Genomic DNA, 23,112 nt, shown 5'->3' with positions numbered 1-23,112 from the left:
AACCACCATCAGCATTTTGCTTGCTATGTGTGATTTGGATGTATTGGGAGTGAGGCAATGTTTGGTATGTGTGTGTGTGTGTGTGTGTGTGTGTGTGTGTGTGTGTGTGTGTGTGTGCAGGGAACTCATTAGGCTGGAAAAACATTGACATTTTTGCCAGAATCCAGATCATATCTTCTCTTCCTTTATGTATCAAAGGGTTCCTCCAATCAACTCCCTGGTGTGTGTATGACTGTGTATGTGTATGAATATATATATATGTGTGTGTGTGTGTGTCTGTGTGGCAGTGTAGTGGGAGACAGATGTTTGCTGATTCGACGAGTTTGCGCAGCAAACTCAGCCCAATTTAGCCGACAAAAACATGATGCCACACAGACACTGATGGTGACAGCCCACTCTTAATTTTCTCTCCTTTTAATCCAAGCTCTTTTTCTCCTCTCAGCTTTTCTCTCCTACCCTTTCTTATCTCTCCGTGCGTGTCCGTCCTCTCTCTCACACACTCAGACACAGACAAAACCGACACTGTGTGTGTGATTCCACTAGCAGCACTTCAGCTTGCTGTTCTTCTGGAGCTGTTTTCCTTGTTGCAGGCACCTCTGACTAAGTCTCAACTTTCACAGAAGACACTTTCTTCTGCCAAACTCAGAGATGATAAACATAAAGCGCTTGAGGCTTTACTTGATATTCTGCCTAATTACAATATATAGTGTACATTAAATACATTACAATGCGAATGTTCTGCTCAAACAAGATTAAACCCTATGTAAGCAGGTGGGTTCTGGCATTTATTTCAATGCAATATGGCGATCATTACAATATGTCCTCAGTGTTTCTATTTTACAATGTACAAACTAGATAAAAAAAGACCATAAATAAACAAAAAGCTTCATGTAGCTAATTCTTAGCATCAAAGAAGAGACATATACACGGACACAGATGGACATCGTTCTAATCTAATCGTCTAATTTAACGGAAAAATAATTGATACAAGTAAAATAAAAAACAAAAGATCAATAAAAAAACACAAGCAAATCATACACTTTGTTAGTACAGTATGATCTTCAAGTATGAAACTAATAAGAGCTTGTAATGATACATTCTGTCCGGCTCCTCCCACACTGTTTTGAGTAACTTTGCATATTCAGAATATTCAAAGATAGCTGACGTCTTGAACTGGGAGATTCCATGTTATGTGCATTCGCGCTACACACACACACACACACACACACACACACACACACACACACACTCGCACCAACACATACAGTGCACACATGCAGACATACTGTATGAGCAAAAACAAAAGACATTTTATTCAAGTCAAGCCCAAAGCAGCTAAATAAAAATTGTTTAAAAAAAGTTGGAAGCCATTCTGCTTATGCACAGCTTTACATGTCAGCCTTCACAAAACAGATAATAAAACAAAGAAAAATAGAACTGGATAAGAGGATGAGGCCTCAGTCTACGCTCCCGGGAGCTCAGTGATATCTGTGGCCACATCCAGATCATGTTTTTCAGCTCCACAGGACGGAAGTTCACCAAAAAGTGCTGCTTTTCTCTCGCTCTCTTCTTCTTCCTCCTCTTCTCACTTCGTATTTTTACTTCATTCCACTCCTTTTAATTTCCACTGGTGAAAAGTCCCTCTAAAGTGCATGGATGAGGTAAATGAAATTCGTCTCCAAACAGGTTTGTATCGGTTCTCCGGTTCAGACTGGAACCATTGTGTGTTGCATGTGCTGCATTTGAGACAACATTTCTTGCTGCACACTGGCAATTAGTATGTCCTGGTGTGACGGTGTGATTATTCCGAGTCTGTCCATCTCCCTGTGGGAGCAGAGACAAAGATATATGTTGAGACAGGCAAAGCCACAACATGCAGTATTTGAAGGATTAGATTGAGGTGGGGGTTTTTTTTTCCATCATCAACAGTGTCATCAACCAGAACCAACATTACAACCACTTGGCAGGCACTTTGTCCAAAGCACTTTTGTTCTCCTATACACATACATCAGGGACATATCTGAACCGATGTTTAACCAGCAACCTGCCAATTAATGGCCAACCCTGTCTACCAGTTCATCCTTAACTATAATATCAGGCTATCCGCGTAACCAAAGCGGATGTACTGCAGTTTATGCCTTTGTGCTGCAGACCTACATTGTCATTCAGAACTATAAAAAAACACATAAAAGAATAAAGCAACAAAGAGAACCACTTCCTTAAGCATACCCACTGACATGTAAAGACATTTGCGAGGTTGTTTTACGTGGAACGTCAGGGAGCATATTCAGTGCAATAAAGGAACATGTCACCCATGCACTGATACCACTCTTCAAGATGTTTTTGATATCTTTGAATGACAGCGGAGTTCTGTGACACAGGAAATAGTTTTTGTGCTAAGAAATGTGACGAGTACATGTCAAAGTGACTTTAACTTCAGCGCACGGCACATGAAGGAACACTTACTGGTGTGTGAGAGCCAGGAGGTTTTCGAGGCTGGTGTAACCTGCTGCTGCCAAGGTGTCTCTGTACCTCTCTAACCCAATGGACTGCAGCCACACACACACCGACCACTCGGGAACACACACCTCCGGTACGACTGACACACACACCTCTGAACCCACCCCAGGATCCAACATTGTGGGTGTGGGCCTGTAACCGCAAAGAAGAAAGGAAAGCGTACGTAAATAGTAAGTAAGTGTGAAAATAATTGAGGTTTGGGTATGTTAACCTACCATTATAATAGAAAGCAAGTGGGTGTGGGTGTGAGTATTCTATGATACTGTATTGTATATATGTACATATATACTGGCTCTGTGTGGATATGGATATGTTTGTCCCCAGTATTTCTATTTTACTTCTTTCTAGATGCTGAGCGTGTACCTGTCCCCTCCTGTCCGACGCAGAGTTCCCGGGTTGCGGATGAGTTTATCTAGCATGTTGAGTATCTGGCTGAAGGTGGGTCTCTCTGCTCGCTCCCGCTCCCAACAGTCCAACATAAGCTGGTGCAACACAACAGGACAGTCCATGGGTGCTGGCAGGCGGTAGCCCTCTTCGATCGCTTTTATCACCTGCAGGATTGACAGAAACAAAGTTTTTATATATTTATCTGGATGAAAGCAAAGTTAATAGTTACACAAATCTGAGCCAGATCTGGAAAAATGTTTCTCTACATCAAACAAAAGTCCTCTATTCAATTCAAAAGTACTGCACAGTCATGCCAGTGGCTCTATGAGCCTATATGTATTTTGCTATTTTATCACGCTCGCGATCACAATGATAACGTTCTGATGTTAAGCAGGTTTGTTTGCCACATACCATCTTAATTACCATCACAGTTTAGACTGTCAGCATGCTAACAGTAGCTAATTAACACGAAGCACTAAACAAATGTTGATCTGCTCTGCAGGGAAAGTCGTCCTCTGGGGATGAATTCTGCTGAAAACCTGAACACAACATTTCACGGCCATTCATACATTTTAGTATGATATAGACGTCCCTATATCCACACTGCCAGCAATTTCCTTTTGTGGTATGGCAGCTTGTCACATACTTAATGTCAAAATATACTTTTATTTACAGTTGCTGTATCAAGTAATTTGCCATAAAACTTCATTTGGACTGCCACTTTAATTGTACCACTGCTAATTAAAAGAAGGCAAAATCTTTTCCCCAAGATTTTTCACTTTATTGTTATTTCAAAGATCTTTCCAAAGCTGTCTCACACCCATTTGCAATTTATTTTAATATTTAGCAGCTGTGGGGATCTCATTTACTTCCCATGTGCATTGCATCATGGGACTACGTCCGCACATCAACAGAACATTCACAAATAGCGCAGATAGGGAAAACGTGTCTAATATTGAAGCAGTAGTATGTAGCCTGGAATTGGATCACAGCTGAGGAACTGAGTAAGGAAACAGTTTTGAAGATGCTTGTTTTTAGCTGGTGAGATAAATCTACACCTCAGTGTTTCACTAAAACAAATAAGATAAAAGACAAAGAGCGGCTCAGTGTGTACTAATTTTCTCTGAGAAAAAAAATAATTATATAAGATGGATCTAGGGAATGTCTCATCAGGAAAGTTTACTGAGACTCCTCAAGTGCTGCAGATGAAATCAATCATGTTTGAAAATTTCCATATGCCGCACTGGCTCTTTGACCTACTCAAACTTAACAAGCTTTGATAGCAAAGTGATTGCAAATTTGCTCTGAAACAGAAATTTCGTCTCAGATCTCAGAAACTCTAAAGAACTAAATCACCCGTCAGTTTGTACAGTGTGTGTGTGTCGGGCTGAAGGATGCCACGAAGCAGCGATAAATACTAATATATACTAAGTTTAAATATTTATTCTAACTAAAATGACTTTTGGCCTTTCTGTGCATGATTTAAAGGCAAAAATTGCAATTTTTAAATGATGCAGAGGTCAAAGACATAAAACTCGGTATGTCACACAGATAGTTTCCTCCAGAGCGTCTCTCTTAAAATAGAGAAGAGAAGTGCTGCCTGTTTTATTTAGTATCTCTTTAAGTGGGGTTAATTTAAGTCCAATTTGTGGACTGCACACAGACTTCTATACACGTAAAAGTATAATTTGACTTAGACAGAAAGTCACAGCACACAAATTATGTTTAAGGAAAACTGTAATTGATGTTAATGCTGGTGGTTGTCAAAGTGTTCAGAGACTGTGCTATTAACAGTTGTGTAGACAAGACACTTGATGGGAAAATTATTATATTTTAAAATATAATTCTTGTTTTATTATTTTTGTCCATCTTTCCTTTTAGTACTTCATTGCATGGATTAGTAATAAATAGCTTCGCAACCAAGTGGATGGGGGTGACCGCATGAGCCATCAGCCAGACAGCCACATTATGTAAACTACTTCTTTGGAAATGAATATGAAAGTGAATCCTCATATTATTACTTAAACTGTAAACATTCATCACAGCTTAAAGTGCTACCTCCCATGTCAGCTTTAACCCACTGTACCTACCATACCTGTGAGCACACCTCCAAATGACTGCTTTCGATAATATGGTTTAACTGGGGGTTTAAACTTGGTTTAAATCATCAAACCATGCCCTAAAGGATTCCTTGAACAACTGTTAACTTGTTACTGTGGCTTCTGCTCCAGAAGTGAGCAATGAAAGTGGCGATAGTAAAAAAGTAATCCATCATCTGAATCTGACTCATTTCAATTCTCTGAGTTTTGAACATTTGTTTTCTTTTTAACTTTGGTCTGTGAGGCTTCCCATAGGTTATACAACATGAAAATGACTCACATCCTGGTTGTTCATATCCCAGTAGGGTCTCTCTCCGTAAGAAACCACCTCCCACATGACGATGCCGTAACTCCACACATCACTAGCCGTGGTAAACTTCCTGTAGGATATGGCCTCTGGAGCCGTCCACCTGATGGGGATCTTTCCTCCAGGGGAAAGATAAGTCCCAGTGGCCTCCTAAAACAAACCATGTAAGTCCAGTGAATTAATGATTCTATGTATTGACTCGCTGATTAATTTATCCACTTGAAAATAATTCCACCATTTATTTATGTGTTTGAGTTGGTGTCTATGCCAGTGTGTCCAATACATGTTTGTCTATAAGTCAAAGAAACAAAAATTGTGATAAACAGCCTGTAAATATTTAATCCAAGTGATACCTAAACTGTACTTCTGTATGTGTCGTACCCTTGTAGTGTAGGCAGCCTCTGGGTCGTCCTCCAGAACTCGACTCAGGCCAAAGTCAGACACCTTACACACCAGGTTGCTGTTGACCAGGATGTTTCGAGCTGCCAGGTCTCTGTGAACGTAGCTCATGTCTGACAGGTACTTCATACCTGAGGCGATGCCACGCAGCATGCCGACCAGCTGGATTACTGTGAACTGGCCGTCATGTTTCTGAAACGTTGAGATTATGGAGACAGAATAGTCAGCATGGACATACACGACTGTCTGCACAGTGATGGGTGGGCCTTTGATCTGCTATGATACGTCTTCAGTATACTACTCAGTACTGGGTTTATGTTTGTTTCAAAACAGAATAAGACACATACACGAAGAAAAGCATCCAGGGATCCATTCTCCATGTATTCTGTGATGATCATCAGTGGCTTGCCTAAACAGGTAAAATGTATAAACATTAGGCTGAATCATACCCTGCACATTAAGTTATAACCCAAATATCATTAGTACTCACATCTTGTGACGACACCCTCCAGCCTGATGATGTTGGGATGGTCAAACTGTCCCATGATAGAGGCTTCAGACAGGAAGTCCCTCCTCTGTTTGTCAGAGTATCCTGCCTTCAGACTCTTGATGGCCACGTAGATCTCCCTCTTTCCCTGCACGCGGAGCCGACCACTGCACACCTCCCCGAACTCTCCTACACACAAAGCAAACAGTCAGTGCCAAGTAAGCATGTGTGTGTGGGTTTGTGTGTGTGTGTCTAATCGCTAATGCCAAGCTTACCCATGCCAATAACTCTCTCAATGTGAATACTGCTAACATCAATCTCCTTGGCAAACTCGTGGATGGCCTGGTCAGGGTCCTCGTAGGTGAACGGGTCCACATAGATTTTGACTCCTGCCACAGAGGAGAGGAGGAAGAGAAGAGAAAGTGAGGGAGGAGAAGGTGGGACGCAGAGGAGGATGAGAAATATGTTATGTAAATGTCTTTGGCAGTATGTCTATAAGATGTGTGCAGGTGGATCAGAGAAAAAAAAGAGCATCCATCTGTCTCTTTGTCTTCTTATTGTATGTGTGCGTGCCATCTACCTGGATTAACATGTTTCTCCTCTTCAGAGTCCTGCTTTGTTTTACTGTACTTGCTTCTCCTGATGAGACATAAGAAATGATGGACGTTTCACACACACACAGCCGTGGAAGATAATCAAGTGAAAAGAAGACAAGTGTGTCAGAGGGTTTGTATAACTACATATATTTCTGATTTTTTATAGTTAAGTGAGCTGACAAAAGGCCATACATGTCACATTGTTTTTAATTTGTTTGTTCCAGCACTGTGCTGTGCCGTTCAATGAGATTTTTTAGGATTTTCTGAAAAAGAAAGCGATGACAATGAGAACAGAGAGCAACGAGGCTGCGGGGAAGACACAGAGCGAGCAGATGAAAGCATTTGAGGGAGTGAGGGAGGAGGGGCGACGCCTCAGGTAGCGCGAGATAAAAGGCGTTTTCCATTAAACAAAGAAACTGTCACAAACACCTTTGTGGTTTTGCAGGTGTGTGTGCGCGAATGTGTTCATTTGTGGCCATTCATTTATGATTGTGTGCGAGCGTGCACGTCGGCGGAAGCTGACGCACTGCTGAAGAGACAGTAATGACAAGTCAGGGACAAAGGGATTATCATTGTCTCCACTCTAATCCCCTTTAAAGGCTCCAGGTAACACACATATGTTATTTAGTCCCACAATACCAGCAGCTCTGTGTGTTCACTGTGTGCATTGGGGCAGTTTGGTCAAAACTAGTAGTTCAGATAGAGGCAGCCCACATGTTGAAGTCAGTGATGTGTTGATAGGAAACTTCTAGCCAAACTAACAAGCCTATAGGTGTGCATGTTCATCGTGTATGTATATGTTTTGTATACCTGCGGCTGATGATGAAGACAGCGGCAGATATCAGCAGCAAAATTCCAACCCCACTGATAGACAGCAGCAGGAAAGCTGAATTAACACCTTCTCCAATCAGAGGGAAAGGATCTACAAGGGACGGACGCAGCAGTATCCAGTTACGACTGATTGTAACATACAACTTTTAATGTAGCCTCTAAAACTACTGCCATTATTGTCATTATACCTGAATTGGTGGAGAATTCAAATGGAGCGCTGAACTCTCCGTACCCAGCAGCCGTGCGTGCACGCACATGAAACACGTACACAGTGAGGGGGTTGAGACCTGTGACATCGACGCTGCGAGAGAAAGTCCTCATTATGCGGTAGGATCTCTCTCTCTGATCCTGATTATGTGGGACAAAAAAAAAACACACGGGTCGCTCGTCAAAGGTTGAGCTTCAGCATCGGAGAAACACAAACACTGACATTCAACACAGCTGCCGGAGCGGCTTTAACCGGCAACTCACCTTTTCATAGAACTTGACCTCGTATTCCAGGATGACCCCGTTGGGTCGATCCGGTTGTTGCCACGACAACAACAAACTATGGCGCGTGACATCGCTGGCTTGGATGGCTGACACCGGGGACGGGGCTGAGAGGGAGGGAGAGATGAGGAGAGATGATCAGTTACAGTAGAATAACTTTGTGGGATGACTCTGTTTATTCTATGATCCTTAATGGCTTAATAATAATGTGTTTGGCAGCTGTTTGTCAACAATCCCACTGACACACGTGCACCTGAAAACTGACCTAAATCTCATTCCTTCCTATTCTACAGAGACATGCCTCATTTTCCTCTCTCTCTCTCATCACTCCATTATTACGGTGTTCATATGATATCCAGCCATATGGCGGTGCAGGTTGGACCTGACACATCCCAGACACGCTCTCATGCTGTGCACACACAGCTAAGTTATTTCCCCGGGGCACCTGGAACTAAGCAGGTGCGCCAGTTTCTAAAATGCCACCGTAAAGACTTAAAGCAATGACAGTTGAGATGTAACAGCGAAAAAGAAAAGCGCCCGCTGAAAACTAATGGAGAGCATGTGTGAGGGGCGCCACACAGCTGCTGACACCTTCACAACTAAAATGAAACACACCATAAAATCTGGGTGATTTTTTAAACACTTCCGTGGTCAAGAGTTGACTAAATCCCACACTAAGAAGTGTGTAGTGTTTATTATATCTACATTCCTCTCAACCAGCTCAGTCTATTTGTATTTAAGTCAGCGATTTACATTTCCAAGAATGCCTTCTGACACCCTCTTGAGAACACCCCTATAATTAATTCAACTGTTGTTAGGTGTAGGAGGACAGAGTAATAACTATGGCAACTATGACAGTGATAGTAAGAACAAGATTCCAGTTGAGAGGGCAAGAAAAGTGTCTTGTAGTTGTATTTCATGCTTTTGTTAGTGAGGAAACTGCTCTCTCTCTCTCTGTTCTGTGATGGACGTGCCCTTGAATGATTAATCAACAGTGCATTGTGTTGTTATATAAGCATTTCAGATTCAACGCAATGTTATAGCAAAGCCATTCGAATGCAGAATTGCTTCTCAAGCTGGATCAGTTAATTTTTCTTCATCAAAGTGCTCAAAACTCTATAATAAACTTTTCAGTTCTTAGGAGAAACAAGATTTGTTTGGACTACATTTAGGAAAGAGACATAAAAAAAAAACAGTTGGAAGGCACTGTGGCAAAAATATGTACAAACACGAGCGCGAGTCCAAACAAGTTACTAAATCTAAAAGCAGAAAATGCATCGCTGTTGTTTTGCAGCTCAATAGCGATTTAGGGTGAATATTACCTTCACCATGTGCAGCTACATGCAGAGCTTTTTCCTATCTTGCTTCCACAGATCCAAACATTACTCATGGGGCCGTCCCTCCCTGTGGGCCCACATGCACTGACTAACAGTCTGAATTGTGCTGACCCACTTACAGACAACAACTATAAGCAGATTTTGTTTTACTACAACAGTCAACAATCTGATAAACATGTTTATCGCACAAACATTTCTCTCTTCTCACCAGCTTGGTTGGTGGTGACAGTGACAGACACGCTCTGGGCTGCCCCTGCACCGCTGGCCTGGGAGACCCCATTACGCGCGTGGATGATGAAGGTGTAGTGCGTGTGGGCCCTCAGCTCGCTCACCACCACCCTGGTGGTCTTCAGACCGGTCTGGCCGGGGGCGAAGAGCACATCGGAGCCACAGGGCAGACACAGCTGAGAGCTGGAGGTAGAGCCAGAGCTGGAGCCAGGTCTTGGGTAATCCCCAGGTGCTGGTCTGCTCTGGAATACACCTCTCCCCGACTGCACCTCAGTTCCCACAATCCCTTGGTCCGACTGCATCCCGAGGCCAACGTGCTGACCCTCGAGCTGGGAGACGCTATGATTCCTGGAGAGGACTTTACCACCAGTCTGACTGTGGCCGCCTGCTTGACTCCCTGTTTGGCAGATGAGACACTCCAGGCTGTAGCTCGTGTCACTTCGTCCTCCCAGCCGGCGAGGGGGGGCCCACTCCAAGACCACAGATGTTTCGTTCACAACTGAGATGAGCTGTTGCGGGGCTGAGGGGGGCTCTGAGGAAAAGACAGGGATAAACATGAGCATGAACATAACCAACTACAAACGATATAAAGGAAGTTAATGGAAAATAGGTGTGGGGTGAGGGGGTAGGGACTGGAGCTGTTGGTAGGGGTTGAAATGTAGACATCTGGCAGCAGACCGAAAACCATATTGTTCAGAGATGTTTTTGATGGCTTGGATGTTTTCTTCTGTGGCATTTCTTTCTTGTGTGTATCTCAGTGACTGTGTGTGTGAGTGTGTTTTCATTTTTCCCAGGCCAAGAAAACCATGGGCTGTATATAGGCGTAATTAAGTTTATGACACACAGACTGAGGTCTCCAAGTCTGTCACACACAGATTTAAAGCGAGAGATGGAGAGAGAGACAGAACATTTATCCACTTCTCAATGCCTTTAGTTATCACTCCCAAACAGGATGTAGATGGTGGCTTAGTCATAAGTAATGGGATCATGAAACAGAGGTGGCATTCAGACAAGTCTGTGTCTCCCAGTGTTTGGTAGAAATAGAGAAGTTGGGGAAACAATGAGGGAGCTTTTTGTTTTTTATTTGGAAGCTATGCACACACACATATTGTCTGTGTTTTTACTTATGCATTGTATTATTAGTATGTGTGTGTGTGTTTGTGTGTGTGTGTGTGTGTGTGTGCTCTTACGGGTACAAGCCATGGAGAAGGGGTCGCTGTCGGCGCGGAAGAATCCAGAGTGGCAGTCACACACAGTCGCTCCCTCTCTGAGCGAGTGGCTGTGTGGAGGACACTTCGAGCATCCTGTATCTGTAGACTTGGCCTTGTAGAAACCAACAGAACAGGCTGTAGAGAGACAAAGACCGATTTTAGACATCACTTTAATAACCATGCTTATTAACCAATAACAATAACAATAAAACAGGGCACAGTGGACTGATTTCAAGTCTTATTCTACTGCTAGTTTCATTCACAAGTTGTAGCTTGCAGCTTTAATAAATGTCTAAAAAGCTCAATAATAGATCATTTAATCAACAGAATATATATGGGTGAATGTGGGCTGCAGAAAGTGGATTAAACACTGACCCCTGTGCCTTCATAGTCTTTATATTTGTTGGTTCTGACTAGTAGTTAATCAACACAGTGAGTAATTCTTTCCACGGGCAGCATTTGGATCCAAAGACAAGTAACTGTAAAGAAATATCTAGTATAAAATTGATATAACAAAAACGTCGGGCACTTTTATCTCCGATTTTGATGAGCAAAGAAAAAAAGAAGAAAACACCTAAAAGAACACTAACTGATCAGCTCCCACTCACACGCAGCAAAAACACAAGAACTGAATACATCAAAACTCCAAGGTGCTGGCAACCCACACAAATATAATTGACATTTAAATATATGAAAGAGGAGAAACAGAGGAGGAGAGAGGGTGAGAGAGAGAGAGAGAGAGAGAGAGATATGGAGGGGGAGTGGAGGGAGAGAAATCTTCTCTCTGTATACTAAGGAGTTCATGCATTGACAGAGCAACAATACAATAAATGAGTGCATAATTATACTGCTTGACATCCACTGGTGAAGCAGAGGAGATGGCAAAGCATGGCTGGTTAGAGACATTTTTCTCCCTTTAATTTCAGAAGGAAATCCTCCATTTGTTTCTGCCGCAATCATTTTTCAACACCTTCTTTTTCATCATTACACCCTATTCATTCTCCTTCCTCAATCCCACCATCCTTGCAGATTCCCTCCTTTTTTTTCTCCCAACCTTTTCACATTTCCAAGGGAGATGAAGACATCCCAGTGGGAGTGGATAGGAATGTGGGAATGATGTGTGTGTGTGTGTGTGTGTGTGTGTGTGTGTGTTCAAGTGTGTCAGTATGCTTTATGACACTCTCATCAGTAGATGAGAGGGAGGAAGTCTCCTCTGTAATCTTCTCGCCGACCATCCTGCCCCATCTGTGTGTGCCTCCACGGATTTGCTCTTTCACACACTCATTTGTCCTCTCTTTCACATTTTCCACAACCTCCCTCATTTGCTCTCCATTCACTTCCTCCTCGACCTCTACTTATCTGCTTTTGTGTCCGTGCTAACTCCCTCGTTCTTGCTTTATCTCCATATATCTCCTCTCCAACCTCATGAAAGCTCTGGAGCCAGCTAGTAATGTTTATTGCAAATATTACATCAATACAAATTCAAATGCAGCTGAAAAACGCCTGCAATCGAAACCTGTAAATGCATAAACACATTTAAAGCTGATAAGAGTAGCTTTCATCTAGTGAATGACTCATTTTATTGAGTCAGCTGATATCATCAAAAGCACGATAAGATACTGATTTATCATTTTCCTGCTGTTGTGCACATTCCTTTGTTTTCAATCATCAAAGTAGGTAAGTAGACCATGGATAGGAAGGACTGGGAAGTCTGAAAAGTATGTGACCTGCTAAGGTTGATTACAGAGCCCAGCAAGACCCTGCCAGGGGGTAACACAATGTCTTTGTCTGTGTCCAGCCCAATCCTCTATCCTTGTCTCCAACAGACAGGACAGAATGAAGGAGGAAGAGAAAGAAAGAAAGTAGCAAGTATCTGAAGCCATAAACTTCCTTCAGCACGCTCTCCTGTCTCTATTCTCTCCGCTGTCTGTAGCCCTTTGTGTCTTTTTTTAAGTGCTGGTTTCCACAGGGTGGTGAGTGCTGCTGACCTGGAATAAGAGCTCATGAGGGTGTCATTAACCCGACATTAACCCTACGCTACCGAGGGCTGTGCATAGGCTGAATTCAACCAGTGAAATGGGAGGGATCTGGATACAAACACGCTGATGAGATAAGACGAAAGCTTGGGGAGATATTTGTGTGTCTGTGTCTGTGTGTATGTGTATGTGTGTGTGTGTGGGGTTGCGCCTGTGAGGAGGACAATAAATATGCTCTAAACAGCTGCTTGGCTGTTTGAGACAAGTGAGAGAAAGTGGCAGAAAGTGTAAAGGATTGGGGAAGGTTGATGGGAGACATAGTTGGTGAAAAAGACTGACAAGGAGTGAGAGATAAAAAGGTAAAGAGAAAAAGACCGAGTGAGGAGGAGGAGGAGGGAAAGACACGGAGGGGAAGGTGCCCTTTGATTACTATCAGCACTGTCGGCATTTGCATATGCATTCTTCTGCTACCTCAAATGCAAATGCAGCTCACTGCAAATCCAACTAAGAACCCCGTCGGCACACTGTATGCATCCGTGTGTGTGTGTGTGTGTGTGTGTGTGTGTGTGTGTGTGTGTATTCTCCTTGACCCCATGTTATCTGTCATCATCCCTTGTTCCTTTCCAGCAGAGGGGTGTACATGGAGGAAGTACCCCTGACCGCTCCAGTCTGACACCTGTCTTTGTGATGGATGGATGGAGGGAGGGACAGATTGACGGATGGATGGACAGATTGATGGACTGTCGCACAAGAAGGCGGGACACTACTAATCACAGAGGTCGTGCCCTGTTAATTAAAACTCTCAGACTTGGCTCTCATCTTTCCCCAACTGTACGTCCTCATCAAAAAAGATTACCTGCCCGTTCCCTAATCCTACAGCTGATAGTTTGCTGCCAAATTCATCTCATGTCTCACATCTCGGAGGGCGTTTGCATTTAAAACCTCAGGAATGTGGTTAAGTTTGCTCAAATTTAAATACTCACAAAAAAACGGCTGGTTTGAAGAGAAACGTGTGGATTCGTGTGTGTGTGTGTGTCTGCCCAAAGCCAACAGCGTGAAAATTAGCATGTGAAAAGGGGCTCTACAACAATAACCCTCCTCCCCATCACACTCAGATCACCCCCTGCCACCAGCAGCAGCAGCAGCAGCAGCAGCAGCAGCACCCCCACCCCTGACCGTGGATCAGGGAGAAGAGTTGAAAAAGATAAAGGAGGGATAATGAGAGAAAGAGAGAGCGACAGGGAGGGCGAGCGGTGCTTGTTACGATGCCAGAGAGCCACAGACGGGCTGGTGGAGCTGGCAAACCACCCCTACACTGAGAACAACCTGGGAGAGGGAGACAATAGCAGACACACACACACACACACACACACAGACACACTAGCACACACACTTTGTGACAGTGGAATGCGAACCATTCCCCCCACCTGGGTTTGGCTTGCTTCAAACAATCATTTGTGCATTTCTACTGTCTTTGCCTGCTTTGTCACCTGCCATACGTCCACACACACACACACACACACACACACACACACACACACACACACACACACACACACACACACACGCACACACACCTCCTCTCTCCTCCTATCTCTCTGTTTGTCCTACCACACTATTTTCTCGGCATTCCTGGGCAGTCCTCCAAACTCAGTTTATGGGAGGGAGGGCTTTGTTAGGCAGAAAATCAGAGATACAGTACACACATGCACACACTCGTGTACACACACTAAGTCGGCAGTCCAACACGTCCAGAGTCCAGAAATGCAATGCAATAATTAGAGGGACTGAATGCAGCGATTATGCACTCTTTCTATCATCCGCTCACTCTTTCTCCCTCTCATCTCTCTTTCAGCGCGCCCCGTCTTTCCCTCTTCCCCCTCTTTTCATCCCTCACGTTCAAACCCGCTCTGCTGTTGACGAGACCCCGCAGGTGCGTTAGAGAGAGGCACAACCGTGAAATCTCTCTGGATGGAGGGAACACAGGACACACACGCAAAGACACGCACGGAAACATTTCAACCCTCCCAGGCAGCGAGCAGAATCAGACGACAGAAAAAAAGGAGGCCAGCAAAGAGACAGTGAAACAAAAAGCAGAAGGCTTCTCCTTTATTCCGCCTCTCCAGCCGTTCACATTTCAAATTCTCTCTGTTGTTTCTCCTCCGCTCGCCTCTCGTCTCCTCGCTCTCGTTTCCGATCCTCTCAGACGGATCGCAGCTGTCAAACTTTTGACGTCTTCATCTACCTCGGTCATGACCCTGCACTCTGCAGCTTAGCTCCCTGTCTGTCTGTGTGTGTGTGTGTGTGTGTGTGTGAGCGGCTGTCAGTCAGAGTTTTTGACGTCTTCATCAGGCTCAGTCATGACCTCGGTCTCAAAGGTTCAGGAAGAATGGGGGGGTCCCCTCTCTCTTGTGTTTCCCTACTCGTCCCCTTTGCACCCGATGACGAACCTCCAGCGGGGGAGGGGGCGACTCTGCATTGATCCCTTCTGCTGTCAGTGGCCTTCTTTCAGTCCCCCTTGTGTCCCATTCAACATTTAATCCCTTCTTCCTCCCCAGAGCACCCCTTCTCATCTTCCGTGTCAACACTGAATACGAACTTTTCACATTTCATTACTTTAGCTAAGTCTGCTTTTATTTTGGTTCAAATGAAGGTTTGAGTTTTCCTGAAGAATAAACTGTGTTTTATGCCCCTGGGCTGTTAGATAGTAGTAAAATGATGCAACAATTGGGTATTTATCAAAACCAGGAGACATAGATATAACATGTGGGCATTCATAACAGAATTTTACAGAATACACAGGAATAAACTGAAAATCTGATGATGATTTTAACTTTTACACAGTGTGATTGTGAGATCTGGACACATTTAGGCATTTGCTATAGAGAGTTAAATGATAAGACTGACAGTATTCTTGAAATAAGTCCTGAAGCAGGGCTCTCTCTCCAAAGGAAACAAAATCCACCTACCAGCACCTCTAAAACTTACTAATACAAAATGTTACACCTTGTTAGTTTTTATTTGCACAAAAAGCATAGTGTGAAAAATATATGTTGGCACCATTTATTGGTTGTGATGTGGTTCGGCTCTTTTCATTCATCTCTGAATAAACTAAATGAAAAGTGAATGAAGGGGAAGGAGTGTAATGTCCTAAAACTATCCCTTCAGGGTATGTCGTCCATAAAGGTGGGTATGAGGCTACATGTCGTTTTCAGAATGAAAAATGTACTTGCAGGTTTGTCTATCCGAGCTACGTTCACTCAGTCTGTATGTCTGTCTGTGAGTCTAGAAAACGTTTGACCTTGGTGACGGTAAGAGAGACAGATCACCTAAATCTCCTCTCAAATCTATCTGCCTTTTCCCACCTCGAATTTCAAACTTAAATGGGAGAAGCAGTAAGGCATCTATCCAATAGTGCAGGGTCAGATTTTTCACTGAGCAGCATTCAGTATTCATCCAGACATTGATGGATTTCCACTGAGGCAGCTGAGCCCGGCCAACAACCTGACAGCCAGTGAGAGCGGAAAGGCAGAGAAGAGAGCTGCAGATAGATAGATGGCACTTTGCATCTGCTGGAGGTTCAGCAGAGTCAAGGGTCTCTCCTAAATCAAGTTGAGGAGGAACATCTTTCAGGCCTCAGGGACCACCTCCTCCGCTTTTCAGAAGGAACAAATGGGGCAAGTGGGGTGAAGGTTTTAGTGAGCATTTGTCACATAGTGATTTTTGGCTACTGCTTTTCTTATTGCAAAGAAAAAAAGTTTTTTTTTCTTTATCACCAACTGGCACCAACTGCGCCCCTCTCTTTATTTCCATCTCTCTCTCTCTCAGCGTCACTTCTTTTCTCTTTGAATTATGGGTCTGTTTGTTATACAATTAGCCTGCTGGGATAGGCTTCATAAATAAAGCTGAGGGAGCATATCAGCGAGTCGCTCACCCTTGCCTCTCTATTGGTCTCTGTCCATCTGCGTATGTGTGTTCGTATGTGTGTGTGTGTGTATGAGCAAACATGTTGCGTGTCTGTTGCGTGATTGTGAGCGAATAGGGGGATGTGAAGCCATGTTGTGTCGCCACCAAGTCTGCCGTCCTCCGTTTACCCCACTTTCCCACTCAAGCACACACATTTCGTAGTCTTCACTATCACAACACTCACTTCCAAACATTACACGTCATCCACGCCACATGTACTGTATGTTGGTGAGAGGTGTGAACAGCTTGCATATTTGTTATTATAAAGTTCAGCCCAGATTTGTAAGTGATAGAAATGATTTTTGTCCAGATGGCTGTTGTTATGTCAGCACACCTCACACTGAGACCTGAGAGCTTTTACTGGTACTAAAAAGACTTTATTCCTGTGGTACTTAATGGATTTATTTGAAGAGCGCGGTGTTGTAAAAAAACAATGATAAAGACTGACTAGTGTCTGTTATTTGGTGTTACAGTACTTATACAGAAGTACAGACTCTAAGGCAAATTTTAAAATGATTACTGCTATCTCCCACAGTTCATTATTTCAAAGAAATTGGTTAATAATGTGTTAAATACAGTTAAATTGTCCAGCAAAACACAAGTGAAATTCCCTTTAAAACACAGTTCTTCACAAAATCCTCTAAAGTAACTGAAGCAATTCACAGATTAATCAAGCAGGTGCTAATGACCACACAAACCAAACCCCTGTCAATATTTTCCATCATTAGTAAGTAGCTTGTTAAGTCAAGCTCTAATAACTGTTACTCATAGAGGCATGGGATTTAGAAGTGGCAACACAAAAGGAGTGGATAGCCTATTTGAGGAGTCCAAAGCAGATGAGTCAGAGCATCACGAAAACAAACAACAACGCTACACCCAGCATCACTTACCTTTACACGCTGCCCCCTTCTCTTCATATCCTGGGTTGCAGAGACATCCGCCAATAGGGACCAACCACTCTCCATCAGCACCACAGTACATTTTAGGCTCCTCTTTCTCTTCGGATTGGTTAACACAAGACCCCCTGACCTCCACTAACGAGGATGTATCAGCCCCAGTAACGGTGTCAGGAAAGGTTGCCAGGTTGCGGACGGTGAGCGGGCAGGTTTTGTAGAAAACCCTGACGGAAACCAAAGCGATACAGGCACCGACATCCTGAAAGGCCAGGTAGAAGCCCTTCCGGTTTGTGACCTTCACGTCCCGCACCTCCGTGTTCAGTTTCATAATGCGGTCTCCAACGTCCACCTAGATAGAAAGAGAAAAGAGTCAATGAAATGTGCAGTAAACTGTGACAGCCCTTATTAATTCAATCTGCCTGTTCAACTTAAAGTAGGAGTTTCTATTGAACCATGGCTGATCTTCACATTTTCAGCATTTGGCTCTCATTCAGATTGACATCTATTGATTACAAAGGTAAAATAAGCTGCTTGCAATGCTAAAATCAGAAGTAATTTTAAAAAGGGCTCAGCAAAAGCTCCCTGCCAACATTCCTGGGGTGGCAAAATGGACATCCGAGATGTAGGTGCTGGTAAAAGAAATTTAAAAATTACAGCTATGTGCCAGGGGAGTTTATTTTTAAGATTAGAGAAAATGTGAGTGGAGGATGGAAGAGGAACTCAAAGCGTGACTCAGGTGTTTAGTGTTACCTGGGTGAAGCTCTCGTCTGCTGCCACAGTGTCCACCTTAATGAAGCTGCTCTCTTTAATGTAGCTGTCTTTGTCTTCATTTGACTCGTGGTAATACAGATTGAATGTCTCCTAAAGACAAAAGAGACATGATAATGAATCAACCAGGGGTTTATGCTTAAAAAACCAGCAGCTGTAATATATAATAAAGTTGCATCAGCAGTTCTCTGTCTATTCACTAATTGATATGAAAGTTAAAGCATTAAGCGTTTATTGAAAATCCTTGCTGTCATCAACTTATGTTGAGACTCTCAAATGTGCTCAAATCCATTATTTATATTCATTATTTAAGACAAACGATAAGTATAATTTCCTGTACCTTGCAGGTCCCTGTGACCCCTGGCAGGCTGTTACAGTCTCTCAGAGTAAACTTGACTTCTACGTAGACCCGCTGAGCGCCGGAACGAGGGATCCAGTCCGTCCTCAGCCAGTTGTTTTGATTGGGTTCTAGGACATTACACACCTGGTATGTTCTGATGGGGATGTTCTTCTCATCCATAATGCTCACCTCTTCCCACTGGGAATAAACATACATCCAACTTAGAATATACATTGACTCTATTCGTCATTTTTAGAGCCTGTTTTGGCTAATTAACCAGAAATAGTTTGTACTTTCCATAAGTTCATATGTACATAGCAACAGTAAGAAAACAAATAACCTGAGAAAAAGTAATTGTGGGTATAGAAGTGTTTTGTAAGATTGCTGACACTATTTAAATGCACCAACAAAGTAGGGTCCTTCCTGGCAGCTGCAGATAATATGTTTTAAAGTTTTCTACTTTACTAGTATGATCTGAAACCATTGTCATGATACAGCCCACTAAAATGTTAGGGCCTAGTAGCCACACACCATAACACAGAAATACTCATGTGTAAAACATGTGGATAATTATCTTACATACTCTAGGAACTTTTTGTCCTCATAAATACAAGTTCAAACACATTTCAGATGCAGGGGGGAGCATCCTCTAATTCACTGCTGTCATTTGAAACCTCACAGAGTAGCATTCATTCTTGTATCAATATTCTGCAGTGGACACTGGTTCAGATTTGTTGCAACTCCAAGGTTTTTACAGGCACATTTCCATACAAGTGAAAACAGCTCAACCTTCAATGCACTATCCATCTCAATAGAGTCAACTATTTGCCTTGTACTGTGACCCTTCAAATGACCGCTGAGCCTCCCAACTCCAAATTGGCTTTTTATTGCCACTGAATAATAATCTGGTCTCTCTCTACTAGCGAGAGCTGTATACACACTAAATGTGCCGTGTCGAGAGAGAGAAAAAGAGAGGCAAAGCTGTGAATGACAGAATGTGTGGATGCTGCAGGGGGGTGTCTGTGTGAGTCTTATTGAGCTGGGTCGATGTGTAATCAGAGCCAATCTTATTGGCTGATATTGGCTTATCATAGATAAATTGATTTAACGATTTAAGTTAGAAGAAAACAAGTTAGGAAAAGAAATCTTCAAATGTTTTGCAGGCCTGAGTATCGAGTACATTTTATCTGTATTTACTGTAATTTGAGAATTATATTTGTGGTTTTCATCAATCTCATTCTTTTGTCATTTCTATTGTTATTTATTGTTGTACTGATTTTTTCAGTTCAATATTTAAACATTAGCCGATTTATCATTATCCGTTTTGTCTCAAATATAAACACTGGCATTGATTCAATGAATCCCGCATCAGTCTGGCTCTTTATGTAGAGTATGTGGATAGAAAAGCATGTATGTATAGTGTATGAGCATGAGTCCGAGCACACAGTCACGTCTTTGTGTGCTGTTGTATGTTTACATGTGTCTTTGTGGGGTACGTCTAAGGAAGAGAGCAGTGGAAAAGCTGTCATGAAGTATGATGCCTCCTTGTGTAGTCTCCTTTGGAGTCTTTGTCAGCAGACAGAAATCACAGCTGTCAGGGGGGAAAAGCTTTGCTCTTGCCCCATCTACACAGAAATGGTGTTTTGTGTGCATGTGTGTGTAGCTAAGGGATGCAGAGGGTGTGTGTGTGTGTGTGGGGGGGGGGGGGGGGGGGGGGTGCCTGTAATCAAAAGCCCAGTGCGTGCAGACCAGGACCCCGTCAATCAAGCTAGTGTGTGAGAGAACGAGAGCATGGAGAGTGAAGGAACAAGAGTCAAGTTTACCAATAACTCTTAAACCAACAAAGAGGTGAGAGAGATACTGAGTGAAGGGGAGAGGGACGGAGATCGGAAGTGAGGACACATAAACGGCAGATCACAATGTCCCAACAGCAAAAAGTACAAAAAGATGAGAGGATATGATATGAAATGATATTTCCAGGATTCACTCTGGCAACTGCCCGGTAGTAAAAATCCCTAAAAAAACGACACCCACCACCAAGCTGGTTTCTGCCTTTTCTTGTGCCAAACACAATGCCAGCACTCTCATATTAGCACTTAGGCTTGGTGAACAACAGCACATTTCAAAATCTGTGGGATGATTATTTACAGTTTCCAGACCAAGTGTGTGCAAGTGTGTGTGTGTGTGTGTGTGATAGAGAGATAAAGAGTGTGTTTTCCAAAGAGAGAGCAGGTTGTAAAGAGTATATCTGTTTAAAATATATAAAAATAAATAAATAAATAAATAAATAAAGCTCCCACTCACCCCTCCCTCTGAAGGACTGGCTGCCCATTTCAGCTCTCCTGGCACTGTCCTGGTGTCCAGCAGGGTCACTGAAAAGCGCACACATACACATTAAATACAAATGGGAAAATAGCAGGAAGTCGAGCTCACTTGATCTGATATAGTCTCTTACTCTTAATCATTTCTGTCATTTCTCCTTGTTTATGCTTAAACATCTCAAAAACACAAGCAGGCAACTCTGCGCTGCGCAGTGTGAGAAACCTCATATGCGCGACAGCCCTGGGGAAAGATCACATTTGGCTTAACTCCACAAGAAATAACAACAAATGTGAAATATTCCCCAAATCCAACTTTTTTGGTTCTCCTGTCGTGCCTATTCGTCCTGCTCCTTTCCATCCTAGGACGCGCACGGAGCGGAGTCGTTCCGGAGCGGAAACCACAAAAAAAATAAATAAAAATGTGCCACACAGCTTGGACGAATCTCTCAATACTCACCCTCGTTAGGTGGATAAATCCTCGTCCTCGAACTCGAAACTAGCGTTAATATCCAGGTGCAAGTGGAAAATATTCGCCATAAATGTGCAGCCATGTGTGCCGTGGTGAAGCGTGCGTGCTCTCCGTTGGCTCTGCGCACTGGCTGAACAGGACCCATCCCGGTGGGAAAAGTGTGTGTGAATGAACCCGAGTGTGAAAGCGAGTTGGATGCAGCAGCGGATACTGGGGCGGTCTCTACCACTTAGATGCTTCCCTTAATGGTAATTCACATGACATGAGCCAAATGACATCCAGTGCAGTGGTCCCTGTTAGTGTCAGGGTGTTTGTTTTCTCTCTATAGAAGCAAGTTTGAAAGAAGGATTTTGAAAGAAGTTGATTATTTGACTGACTAATATATAGGTTATTAGTAGAAGGACAATGGAAATGATTAACAAGCTTCCTTGCATATGGACTGTATTGACTTTATGTTGCTAAAACAGTTGTGGCACTTCTTGACTTTCCAGGGAGACGCTCCATCATCCCCCCCCCATACCTGCCCCAGCCATCTAGGACCGCACCTTGAAGGTGAATAATAAAGCAGAATACAGTTAAGAATAAATATGGCAGAGCTTTAGATACAAAGGCACATTCAGCAGCACTCATAGTGTTTGTTAAAATCAGACAGCTTGTCACACGAGTAGGAACATTTCACAATAAAAGGCTGGACTGCCTTAATTTGTTTGCTTTCATGGCAACTGAGGCTGCTGGAAGGCTCTTTGTCCTGAGGAGCGTCAACAGCGAAGAGCGTGACTACAGCGCCACCTGTTGATGATTGTTGGGGGGGGGAAAGGAGGAGAAACCCAGAGAATGATGAAGGATAGTCCCTTGAAGGCTGTTGGGTATTTTAAGGCTAATAAACAAAGGATAAGGAGCTTCAATCATTGCACCATCTGTCATCTGCAACTTCTAATCATTTATGTTCCTAAAGCCCTCATGAATATAATATAATAAAAAAAAAAAATGCAGCAGACTTGTTGGTGATAAGAAGGCTGTTATAAACACAACGGGGCAGGACGACGGCCTCATGTAGAAGCACGGTGGATCAAACAAAGAGCAGGCTCATGACCCATCCGCCTACGCTCTCCCTCTCTCAAAGACTCTGGTGAACAATCGCTCTCGATGGAGGCACAGCTTGCAGAGGCAAAACACTTTCATTTTCATTGATTCAGTGGGGTTCTTCCCGATCTGATGTACTTTTTAACCACAAAAATAAAAATAGAGACGTATTCCACTTTGTTTCGTCCCTGCTTAACACTTTGAAAGGTTTCTCGTAACCTTTCACTGAAAATGACCTGAAATAGCAAATGTGTGACTGGTTTCAAGCATCGAATAAGGGGCCGTATGTGTGAGTGTGTATGCGCCTGCATTTGCATGTATGTGTTTGTGTGAGTCTCCATCTTGGGCCGGTCTCCATCTTGCTTTGTGTCTTCGCAGTTGCTACGTCGAAACCATCTCGAT

General features: G+C 43.2%; 1 protein-coding gene across 1 annotated transcript; it reads right to left on the bottom strand.

Moving 5' to 3' along the window:
• Nucleotides 1–781: 781 nt before the first annotated feature.
• On the bottom strand, nt 782–21,772 carry LOC113172392 (ephrin type-A receptor 4-A-like). The gene is made up of 19 exons (XM_026375339.1): nt 21,616–21,772; nt 21,142–21,209; nt 18,838–19,035; nt 18,480–18,590; nt 17,724–18,078; nt 10,871–11,026; nt 9,661–10,212; nt 8,098–8,222; nt 7,815–7,974; nt 7,606–7,717; nt 6,780–6,838; nt 6,475–6,588; nt 6,203–6,388; nt 6,060–6,121; nt 5,695–5,904; nt 5,287–5,463; nt 2,884–3,071; nt 2,467–2,652; nt 782–1,824 (listed from the first exon to the last, which is right to left on the bottom strand). Exons 1-19 carry the CDS (start codon nt 21,770–21,772, stop codon nt 1,707–1,709), a joined length of 3,294 nt encoding a protein of 1,097 aa, XP_026231124.1. The 3' UTR covers nt 782–1,706.
• Nucleotides 21,773–23,112: the final 1,340 nt, after the last annotated feature.

The sequence above is a fragment of the Anabas testudineus genome, chromosome 17 (assembly GCF_900324465.2).
Source record: "Anabas testudineus chromosome 17, fAnaTes1.2, whole genome shotgun sequence".
Lineage (NCBI taxonomy): Eukaryota > Metazoa > Chordata > Actinopteri > Anabantiformes > Anabantidae > Anabas > Anabas testudineus.
This window is presented reverse-complemented; position numbering and strand designations above follow the sequence as displayed.

Bases quoted from the DNA above. Each gene is read 5' to 3' on its own strand.
- LOC113172392 (XM_026375339.1), bottom strand. From the start codon at position 21,772: ATGGGTCCTGTTCAGCCAGTGCGCAGAGCCAACGGAGAGCACGCACGC. The intron at 7,718-7,814 runs GTATAATGACAA...CGTCCCTTGTAG, and splicing joins TGAATTCTCCACCAATTCAG to ATCCTTTCCCTCTGATTGGA. The intron at 6,589-6,779 runs GTAGATGGCACG...CCTCTGTGGCAG, and splicing joins GGAGAAACATGTTAATCCAG to GAGTCAAAATCTATGTGGAC.